This window comes from Ictalurus punctatus, chromosome 8 (assembly GCF_001660625.3).
Source record: "Ictalurus punctatus breed USDA103 chromosome 8, Coco_2.0, whole genome shotgun sequence".
NCBI lineage: Eukaryota > Metazoa > Chordata > Actinopteri > Siluriformes > Ictaluridae > Ictalurus > Ictalurus punctatus.
The window spans coordinates 22,016,705-22,028,823 of record NC_030423.2 but is presented as its reverse complement, the minus strand read 5'-3'; the positions used below and the strand labels follow the sequence as shown (position 1 = coordinate 22,028,823).

The 12,119-nt window shown below is 40.1% G+C and overlaps 1 protein-coding gene across 1 annotated transcript in view; it reads left to right on the top strand.

Moving 5' to 3' along the window:
- The window catches only part of si:dkey-106n21.1 (solute carrier family 23 member 2), a 49,396-nt gene extending 38,554 nt beyond the window's left edge, over positions 1-10,842 (top strand). The window contains exons 9-12 of the mRNA XM_053682377.1: positions 175-339; positions 6,120-6,228; positions 9,777-9,872; positions 9,976-10,842. Coding sequence (XP_053538352.1) covers positions 175-339; positions 6,120-6,228; positions 9,777-9,872; positions 9,976-10,166 — 561 coding nt within the window. The 3' untranslated portion in view covers positions 10,167-10,842. The remainder of the gene's footprint in view (positions 1-174; positions 340-6,119; positions 6,229-9,776; positions 9,873-9,975) is intronic.
- Positions 10,843-12,119: the final 1,277 nt, after the last annotated feature.

Sequence of the window (12,119 nt, the reverse complement as noted above, 5' to 3'; positions counted from 1 at the left end):
AGGACGCCTTGTTCACATCCCTACTTCTGTTATTTATAAATGCAGAAATGGACAAATTCGACTCTGTCCATGATACCATGACAACCCTATCTCTTAAAGATTAAATTTTGCTTGGTACACCCAAATGTGTCAAGCAGAGTTTGACTGATTACCTTTTGTGATTAACGGCACCAGGTTGGAAGCAGGCTGGTCCTGCAGACGGCCGGCCTCCTCATGGTCGTCCTGGGAGTATTTGGGAAGTTCAGTGCCGTTTTCATCATCATCCCGGAGCCCGTGATCGGAGGCATGTTCCTGGTTATGTTCAGGATGGTTGCTGCTGTGGGAATATCAAACCTGCAGGTAAATGGAGGTGTTCACCTCACACAGCGATTGATGCACTAAATGCATTCACTTGAGAGAATGGAGAAAGATCTCACAGCTGTACTGTGATGAAGGATTAATGAGCACTGTAAATGTAACTTAAATATATGGTGTTTTTTTTATTACTACTTCACAAGTCATTTATTTTCAAATTGGAAAAATTGAATTGTTACCTGACTTTTTAAGTTTAAAAGGTTCAAGCTGTGATACGCTTGGCAGAACAGGTTTGTGGCAAATAGTAATTATTTTTATGCCTATGGTTGTTAATGTCAGTCATGCTAGATCAAAAGAATGATGGCATGAAAACACATGATTGATTCACAGTGAGGACTGCACTGAAGGTTTCCCTTTCCCACAATGGTATTTGTCAGTGTTGTTTATCTCACAGTGTTATTTATCAATATTTTAAATGTCATTTATAAGCGATCGAGTTAACCCTACATGTGACTAGAAAATGATTGTATGTTTGCAATCAAAAGACACTTTCCCTTAAATGGTGACATACCAAAAAAAAAAAAAAATCCCACCTCAATTCAATATAATCACCTCTTACGGGAAAAGAAATCAAGGAATGTCACGTGGAAATTAATGAATCATGTGTCATGTGGGAATAAAATGAATCATGTATAAATGATTTGTTATATGGAATAAATTATTCATATTTAAAAATCACACATGGAAAATAAGTGAATCATGTGGGGAAAATGAATCATGTATAAATTACTCATGTGTAAAAATCACATGTAGAAAATGAATGACTCATGTAGAAATCACGTGAAAATAAATGATTCATGAAGTTAAAGAAGTTCTGGATGGTGAATGAATGAGTTTTTATCTGGTTTTTAATACAGCAGCACAACTTTTTAACTGATGTGGCTAGCAGTTCCTGTGACATCACAAATTATTAAATAATACATTTTCAAATGAGTCGTACAATCCGTAGTTTTGGTCAAATCGTTGTTTAAAAGCTGTGGACCTGCCGAGCGCTAATTTATAATAATAAAAAAATAATGCTACAGTATGAGGATTTTTTTCCTCATTAGACCACGTATCTCTGCACCAAAACACAATTTAAAGTAAACCAAATAATTCACTAATTATATTCTTAAGCAATGTGGAACGTGATCTGTCATGGAATGGGCACCAGTGATTGGTGTTTTAGAGTTGAGATAGATAGCAAGTACTTGATATAGTTGATAAATAAATAAACAAAATATGCCAATAAATTGCTAAAAAATAAAATCTTATATAACATGAATGCAGCTTAACAGTAAAAATAGAGCTGGAAAGAAAATATTACATACAGTACAGTGTAAAGAAACACACAACATCATTTCAGTGGAATATGTTAAAAGCAGCCAAGATAGATAGATAGATACATAGATAGATAGATAGATCTTACATAATGGCAGGTTTCACACGTGACCATTTTATGACCCTTTAGGCTTTACCCTCCTGCGCTCTCTCTCACACACACAATGTACACACACACACACACTCTCTCTCTCTCTCATAAGAGTTCCGTATGTGATCTGCATGAGACATGTCATTGCAGGAAATAACCCTGGAGATCAGAGCTGCAGGCTACACAAGGCAACACGCAGGTCTGAGTCAGAGGCAAGAACTTTCCAGTGAGTGAGTGAAGGTGCACGCTGTTGTGTTCCTGTCAGCGCACACTCAAAACTGTTTTAACTGCTTTTCTTTTCATGGAACCAAAAACACTATATATATATATATATATATATATACACTCTGAAACCAATTGCTGTATGCATTGGATCATTATCCTGCTGGAAGGTCCACCCATATCTTACCTTCATCATTCTGATTGATGGCAGAAGATTCTTCTCAAGAATCTCCTGGAAAGGGCTCCATTCATTGTTCCTTCAATTATATGAAGTCCGCCAGTACCATGTGATGAAAAACCATGATACTTCCACCTCCAAACTTGGTATAGTGTTTTTAGGGTGATGTGCAGTGCTATTTCTTCTCTAAACATGGTGTATAGTGTGACTGCCAAAAGGTTTTGCCAAGTGTTTCTGGAGCTCTTTCTGAGTGATCCTTGGCTATTGGGCTACTCTTCTGACTATCCTTCTGACACTCTAGTCAGAAATCTTGTGAGGATCTTCTGTGAATGGCCGTTTGATGACGGAGTGATGCTGCTTCCACTTTCAGATAATGGCCCCAATGGTGCTTACTGGAGGATTCAGAAGTTTTAAAATATGTCTGTATCCGATTCCATCAATATGTTTCGCAGCAAAATGGTTGCGAAGGTCTTGAAAGAGCTCTTTGCTTTTACCCATAATGAGATGTTTCTTGTGTGACACCTTGGTAATGTAAAGTCTTTTTATAGAGCATTAATTTATTAACCCAGCTTATATTAATTTGCACAGCTAGGAGGTATAATTAAATTTTAATTACTTATGAATTTCAACTGATTCCTTGCCTTACAAGTTTGATTGTCTCCTTTGTCCTTCAAAGGTGTTTGATATTTAGCCTTCAGATATCTTTTATGCCAAGGGTATTCAAAAAATTTTCAGCCAGGCAGATGCTGTTATAGGAAAATAATCAGTGGTGTAATGAGGCCCAGTGCAAAGTGGAAGCCTGATACTATTCATTATGTTCCTATCCTGATGTGTTTTATTCCTCTTATACCACAGCATTTTGCCAAATATTACATAAAGCTTTTTATACGTTTATAGTTACATGTAATGTTTGTGGACACTCTAGGCTGCGAAAGACTGAACACAGACACACTGGAGGAGGTGGTAGTGGAAAATAATGTGCTCTTTTATTTAGGATCGAGTGGAGAGGTGAAGGTGTGGAGGTGAGCGGAGTGGCATTGGTGATTGCTGTCTTGCAGGTGGGGGCCGTGATGAGCAGGGTGGAGCAGAAGTGAGACGGGACACAGGGGGCATGGAGTAGGCTGAGGGTGCTGTCAAGAGGTGCAGTGCAGCCGTTGGAGCTTCTTTTCCACTGTCATCATTGGCATCAGTGTCTGGGGTGCATCAATAATCATGCATTCAGAAAATAAACTCACCTCGCTGTCCCTGTTGCTCCCTTTTATAGCCAGCTGTATTTGGCCAGACAGTGAGGAGAAGCTGCTCCACTCATTGGCCGCAATATGTGTGTGTTTCTGCCTTCCCCCCTCACAACCATGCGCTCTCTTGCTGTCCAAAACAAACGGACAACGGCATGTCAACACCCAGCCAGCAGTTGCACGTGGAGCGTGGTGTGTATGTGTGCAGGCTGCAGGCCTGCTGTGGCAGTATCTCCCTCAGCTCTGAGCCCACTGCAGGTGAGAGTTGTACCCAAAGGGATTGGCCATCGGCATTTCCATGTTGGGCTTCCGCTCGGTGCTGGACCTGGAACAAGAAGTCCTGCAGCGAGAGAAACCATTGAGTTACCCTGGCATTCATGTCTTTCGCCCAGGCCATCTATTGTAGACGGGCATGGTCAGTGAACAGTGTGAAGTGGCATCCAGCCAGGTAATACCAGAGCTCTTCAATGGCCCACTTGATGGCGAGGGCTTCTCGTTCCTCAGTGGCATATGTCTGCTCAGCAGGGGTAAGCTTTCTGCTGATGTAGAGGACCAGGTGCTCTTCACTGTTGAAGTTCTGGGATGGGATGGCTCCCAGCCCTATCTCAGATGCATCCATATGAACAACGAAGAAAAGGGAGAAGTCGGGGTTCCTGAGAATGGGCGATCTGGGAGCTGGGAGAATTAGGGCCTGCTTGAGAGCCTGAAACTCGCTCTGCATCCTCGGTCCATCGCACCTGGTCCAGTTGGTCTTTCTTGGTGAGGTCTGAGAGGGGGGAAGCTAGAGAGGAGAAGATAGGGACAAATTTCCTATAGTATCCCACCAGCCCCAAAAAGGCACATACCTGTTTTTTTTTATATTGGTCAGGGATACCCTTTCACTGCTCCCAGCTTCTTCTCCTGTGGTATTAGCAGGCCCCAGCCAATGAGGTACCCCAGGTACTGAGTCTCTGTCAGCCCCAGATAGCACTTCTGTGGGTTGGCCTTCAGCCTGGCTTTCCGGAAGCTTCCGAGTACCTCTCTTAGGTGGTGAAGGTGGTCGGCCCAGGTGCAGCAGTGGATTATGACATCGTCCAAGTATGCAGCTGCAGATTGGTGGTGGGGCCATCAGCAGCTGGAAAGTTGCTGGTGCTAGGGGTCAGGTGGATCAGGGGCCGGGTTCTAGGGCTCGGCACAACCAGGGGATCACAGGGTTGGCTTCAGCATTTGGTCCTGAAGTACAGAAGGCCACTGGCATGGGCTCATCCCGGGATGTCCCATAGGTAGGGCGGCTTTCCGGAAGTCTCCTCTCCCATTGTAGCTTGGGCTCTGACCACCGTGGGGCTTGGCCCCCATGGAGTCCCAGCAGATTGTCTCTCTGCTCACCCCTGCCGAAGCTCAGGGTGGCTAGGGCACACTTGAGGGCTTCCACCATCTCCCTGTGTGTTTGGCTGCTCCTCATCACCACCGCCTTGCGTTCTTTGGGTGGCAGAGCCCTCAGAAAGCAGTCCATGATGATCCTCTCAACCATGCTGGTGGCGGTGTGCTGCCCGGAGCCACCTTAAAGTGATGCGCATGCAGCATGGGGTCCATTGTGGGTGTGGGTGGGTCTGTGTTCTAGAGTACCCGCATTCTCCACCAGTTTAGCTGTGACAGGCTGAACACAGACACACTGGAGGCGGTGGTAGTGGAAAATATGGTGCTCTTTTATTTAGGATCAAGTGGAGGGATGAAGGTGTGGAGGTGAGGGGAGCGGTGTTGGTGATCAATGTCTTCCCGTTGGTGGCCGCAATGAGCAGACTGGAGCACCAGCGAGAGGGGACCAAGGGGGTGTGGAGGGTGCCAGTGAGGGGTGCAGTGCAGCCAGGGAACTTTTTCTCCACTGTCAGCGTTGTCGTTGGCATCTGCATCTGGAGGCCAGAGCGAGACATGCATCGATACTCATGCATTCTGAGAACAAACTAACACCGCTGTCCCTGCTGTTTCCTTTTATAGCTGGCTGTCTACTGCCAGACGGTGAGGAGAAGCTGCTCCACTCATTGGCCACCATCCGTGTGTGTTTCTGTCGCCCCGCCTCACAGCCACATACTCTCTTGCTGTCCAAAACAAACAGGGTTCTGAAATGGTGCTGTCCGTTCAGCACCTGGCCGGCAGTTTGCTCAAGGAGTGCGATGTTTATGTGTGTGGGCTGCAGGCCCACCATAACTTGTTGTGGAACGTCCACTCAACAAGTTAAGACATGTAATAATTAATAATGCAAAATAAATCGCAGCTTGCTGAGAAACAGCAAAGCGTAAACTTCTCTATCCTGAAGATGTCGGAACATGTAAAGTTACAGCTTTAACCCTGCATGTTAAAAAGCACTGACACTAGAGACTTTTCCATAAATGCTAAATAAACATCTCCTTCCAGAAAGTACATCTCATTATTACATACATTATTTATAGATTGACTTTGGGATTAAAATTAATTCAATATAAGTGGCCAGTCAAAGAATATAATAATAAATTAAGTAGCTTTGATAAATGGTGGTTGTGATTGCCACCATTGTAACTAAAATAAAATTTAAAACCATTACCATGTACTTAATTAATAAAATTTCATTATACATGAATTTCATATGTAATACAGTAAATACACTAATTAGCTGTATACATGACTGACTGCATGTTGATTCTGATTGCTCTTTTTGTCCTGTAACACACAATATTCTTAATTAAATTGCTTTGCTTTCTTGCAGTACGTGGACTTAAACTCCTCCAGAAATCTGCTAATCTTTGGTGTGTCTGTCTTCACTGGACTTGTGTTGCCAACATGGTTTCATTCAAACCCAGACACCATCAGTTCAGGTATGAGTCACGTAGCGGGACGTAGCATTGTCCATGTGCTACGAGTGCTTTACAAAGCATACCTAGTGTTACTAAATACAGGAACCCTGTATAATTACAGTTATAGTACAAAATCTATATTTATATAGCAAATTTCATACACAAAGGCAATTCACTGTGCTTAACATAACTAAAAAGTAAAAAAAAAAAAAAAGACTAATTAGATGTTTATAATGTTTATACATTATTGAGTTATGGATTCTGATTGGTCACAAAGTGATTAATTTTCCATAACAGCAGCTCTCACAGGTTTATATTAATGTGCTCATTCTAATACATTATTGGTTTTATAGTACCAGCTTACACATTTTTATGTAACATTTATGGAAGGAGTCTCCAGTGTCAGCGCTGTGTAACAGTCAGAGTTAAAGCTGTTAGTCTAAGTTTGTCCACATCCTCAGGACAGACGAGTTTATGATATTTTTTGCGGAGTTTTTTTGTTTGTTTGTTTGTTTACACGAGCTTCGTATTTATTGATGCATTTTTTTTTGTTTTATTTATTTCAAGAGCGAGAAAAAAGAGAGGGTGGCGAGAGAACAATTGTTTATTGCTACTATAATGTAAGTGAGAGCTTGTTTCGTGGACGTTGCACTACAGTAAATGTAACTATAATTGGATAAATAGTATGACATGTCATGATTTAATAAACAGAAGTTGTAATCATTGGAAAAATGTTGGGCAGAATGAAACATTCCAGGACATGCTGTTAATGGAAAATAATAAACCTCAGGCTGGTAACTATATGTCCTCTACAATACATTGTTGATTACGACCCCAATTCCAAAAAAGTTGGGATGCTGTGTAAAATCTAAATATAAAAAGAATGCAATGTTTTGCAAATCTCATAAACCCATATATTATTCACAGTAAAACATAGAAAGTATTTCAAATGTTTAAACTGAGGAAATGTACCATTTTAAGGGAAAAAAATAAGGTAAATTTGAATTTAATGGCGACACGTCTCAAAAAAGTTGGGATGGGGCAATAAAAGGCTGGAAAAAGTAAGTGTTTCTAAAAAGAAATAATCTGGAGGAACATTTTACAACTACTTAGGTTAATTGGCAACAGGTCAGTAACATGATTGGGTATAAAAAGTGTATCTTAGAGAGACAGAGTCTCTCAGAAGTAAATATGGGATGGAATCTGGATGGAAGAATATGTTGCTCTAAAACCTGTATATACCTTTCAGCATTGATGGTGCCTTTCCAGATGTGCAAGCTGCCCATTCCATAGGCACTAATGCACCTCCATACCATCAGAGATTCAGGTTTTTGAACTGAGCACTGATAAAAAGTTTTCGACTTTGCCTCGGTCCATTTTAAATGAGCTTTGTCCCAAAGAGGATGATGGCATTTCTGGATCATGTTCACTTATGGCTTTTTCTTTGCATGATAGAACTTTCACCAGCATTTGTGCATCGCACGGCAAACTCTGTTCACAGACAATGAGTTCTGAAGGTGTTTCGGAGCCCATGCAGTGATTTCCATTACAGAATCATGCCTGTTTTAATGCAGTGCCACCTGAGGGCCCGAAGATCACGGGCACGGAGTATTGATTTTCACCCTTGTCCCTTTTGCACAGAGATTTATCTAGATTCTCTGAATATTTTGATGATATGTTAATAGTCTTCACAATTTTATGTTGAGGAACATTATTTTGAAATTGTTCCACAAATTGTAGATCCAGTTTTTCACAGAATGGTGAAAAACTCTGCCAATCTTTACTTCTGAAAGACTCTACCTCTCTAAGATACTCTTTTTATACCCAATCATGTTACTGACCTGTTGCCAATTAACCTCCAGCTGTTTCTTTTTAATAACACTTACTTTTCCAACCTTTTGTTACCCCCGTCTCAACTTAGTGATATTTTGCGGCCATCAAATTCAAAATTACCTAATTTTTCTTTTAAAATGGTACATTTCCTCAGTTTAAACATTTAATTTTTTTTCTATGTTCTATCGTGAATAACATATGGGTTTATGATATTTGAAATCATTGCATTCTATTTTTATAACATATAAATTTTAATATAAAGCATCCCAACTTTTTTGGAATTGGGGTTGAATTTTCCCATAGCTGCACACCCCCTGGTGTTTTATTCCTAAGAGCGAATGTGAGTAAGTGAGTAATATACACACACAGTGAGTGAATGAGGTACCGTGTAATAAAGAAGTGAATCTACTGTTAAGTGCCTTGTGGGAAATGAATTAAAGATGAATCAATGAGATAAAGATTTCAGGAAATAAACTCAACAATATTCTGTGGGACATCTTGAGCATTTCATACATCAGCAAGCATCTTTTACATTAGAGCTGTCTAAAGTAATAAGATATTTTTTATCTAATAGGAGGGCATTAAGCTTCCGGCAGCTTGGTACAGACTGCTCTTAAATAAATGAATCAGGGAAATACAACCCTACGGATTTATAAGTTTCTTGGACAACCATCTCTCTCTCTCACACACACAGACACCATCGTAATATTTGAAAACAGTCATGCTTCAGTTAGTTCCGGTCCAGTACTTTGATTGGTCAAGCGGTTGAATTCTTGAATCTGATTGGTCGTTGGTGGTTCACAGTTTCCTGGTCGATGAAGTTGCCAGCTGGCCCAGAGTCAATTATCAAAGTCAACAGACTGCTATTTTACACAGGTTGTCTATTTTTCTATTGAGATGTACAAGTCCCTGTGAATAAGTAGGTAGTGTAGAAATGATTACATTAATATAAGAACAAGCGCATTAATATAAACATGTGATTTGCATCTACACTACTGTCTGACCTGCTGTTATAGAAAATTAATTAACCAATCAGATTCAAGGATTCAATAGTGCTGTTGTATTAATAGCAGCACCATCATGCTTTTGATGATGTAACTGGAGCCAGCCTGTTAGCCAGCAGTAGACCATTCTGGTGATGATGATGATGACGGCTAATGATGGGTCACTGGGTGCACACAGGGATTATCTGCAGGAGTGAGCAGCATTGTCTGGGCTCTTAAGGTCAAACCTGTTGATCTGTAAATCCTCCTTGAACTTCTCTGTATGAGCATAATCTCTTCACTTCACTGGATGTAGATTAAATTTCAGTCTGTGTAGAAGTGACCCCTCTCGGAAAGTTACCTCTGTTTGTCACTGGTGTGCCCTCATGATGATCAGAGGTCTACTCTATTAATCTCTGAGTTCTTAGCAAACAGTGCTTCATGGGAAAAAGCTTCACCGTAAACAAACATGTCCTTAAAACAGACCACTTAAGCACATTATGTCCAGTTGTCTGGCTTTAGCATATTAAGCTGACACATTGAACTCCTGACCAACTGAGCTCATGTAGGCTTGGTCAGATGAGTGATAATCAGGGAGCATCTACAGATCCACAGACATTTTCTTCATCACACAGAATTTATGTATTACATATGCACATTACATGGGCTGTGTGTGTGTGTGTGTGTGTGTGTGTTTGTGTGTGTGTCAGTGTGTGTTGTAAAACCTTTTGTCTTCAACGTGTGTTTTTGCAGGTATAACAGAACTGGATCAGCTCATTATGGTGCTTTTCACCACCCCTATGTTTATTGGTGGTTTCTTGGGATTCATCTTGGATAACACTATTCCAGGTTAGTCATACAGTATCCCTGATGAGCTTTCGTGAATTTCATTAATGTTGGGTTACAGAAAGAAGTCAGCTGACTCGTCCTCACGTTCTCTTCACGTTTATAGGAACGGATGAAGAACGAGGAATAAAGCATTGGAGGAAAACCATTGATGGCAGTACTTCAGAGATCTTCAGCAATCAGTCATGTTACGATCTGCCTTTCTGCATGACTTTCCTTCATAAATTCAGGTTCCTCCAGAACCTTCCATTCCTCCCATCTGTTAAATCTGTCGACCTTCTTGGAACACACCTGTAAAACTTTCAGCCTTTTTAAAAGGATGTAGAACTCTTTGTAATCATTGCTTACTGGACACAATGAACAATTTACTGTGATTTTTTATGATCATGGGGGCAGAGGTGGTTTGGAGGTGAAGGCTCTGAGTTGATCAGAAGGTCAATTGCTATACGATACTTTAGACCGTGATGGAAACACAGACAACAAAGGTCTGGAGGAACCAAATGGTCCCTTGAAAAAAGTTCCTAGGACTCTAATTGTTCCAGGTAATTTTGGTGGATACATGGCTATAGTACTTATCAATTTATAGTTGCACATTGTGAGGCAAATTATTCATTTTTACTTTGTAATAATTTTGCTTCTGTTCATGTTCATCTGAGGATAACGCCTAAGAAGGCCATGTCATGTCACTGAGATCAGTACAGAATGTTTATCTGTTTACAGAGACACAAATATGTTCTTATGTTTGTCTGCACATCTTCCAAGACCCTAAAACAAAGCCTGTTTGAACTGCCTCAAACTGCTTAGTATCAGTACACAAAAATGTGTCATGCTCTGTATATATAGTAGTGGTTCAGCACAAGCGCTTCAGAGCGCTCTCATTATTCTATCCTGCTTTATTCTATCCTGTATTAACCATCTTTCTGTAATAAACCTTTTTTTACCTTCAGAGGGTGAGTCTGCGAGTGTTGTCTAATTTCCACGACAACGCATAGTTATAACTTACATTAATGCAGCTTTAAAAAAAAATAATAAGTTGTTCCCTCACCAGCCTCTCCTTTTTTTTTTATCTCTCTTGTACTTAATAGGAAAAACATGCAGCTTGTCATATTACACCTTTACCTGTCACTATTACAAAGAGCTAACACTGGAGACTCCTTCCATAAATGCTACATAAAAGTCTCCTCAAAGAAAACATCCAAGAGTAAACTGTAAATATAGAAACGATAACTTATTAGAATGAGCGCATTCTAATATGGCAATCAAAATGTGATTTGCAGCTGCACTGTAATCAGAGCTGCTATTGTAACAGATTAAAGATGCAATAAGCATTTTTTATTCCTTACTTGTACAAATAAACAGGAAGATTTGTAGAACATGATTAAAAAAAACAACAACAATGCATTAAGCCATGGCCTTAGCAAAAGTGTTAAGTTGCTGAGAAAACACATTTGGAAAACTGACTTTGGGTCCATAATGCTTGTTTGCGTTTGGATGCGCCTCCTGTCAGCCAGTTTATAGAAATTGTTCTCTACATGCCACCATAGATCCTGGGGACAGAGCTTCATGATCATGGGCAGGAACCATTGAAATGTTGAACCCACCTAACTGTTAAAGACTTAATCTTGAAAAAAGACTAATCTTACCTAATTCACTTTTAATTAACACCTTCTGACTAATCAGGATTGAGAATTCAATAGTGTTGTGGTATAAATATTTCTAATATACAGTGCCATCCACTAATACTGGCGTCCTTGGTAAATATGAGCAAAGAAGGCTGTGAAAAATAGTTTTTATGGTTTAACTTTTTGATCTTTTGTTTAAAAAAAATTCACAAAAATACTTTGGTCTTGTGGATATCAAACAATTACAAACACAACAAAGGTTTATCAAAAAAAAATATTTGTGTGCAACAATTATTGGCACCCCTATGAATTCCCAAAAATATATTTTAAGTATAAACCCATTGATATTTAAAAAAATAATAATAATAAAAAATAAAAAATAAAAAAACACTTTGTACACCTGGGTAGCTAGGAACAGGAAATAGTTTAACCATGACATAACTGCAATTGTATTACCTAAAAACTTTAACTGCAATTACATCCGTGTCAAGCCTCACCTGCGTGACAATTGTGTCTTGGGGCCAGAAAGTCTCCAAAACTACAATCTGAAGTCACCTACATCACCACAAGCTGCTTGGAAGGGTTTCAAGAAAAAAGTCTCTACTCTCATCCAAAAACAAACTCAAGC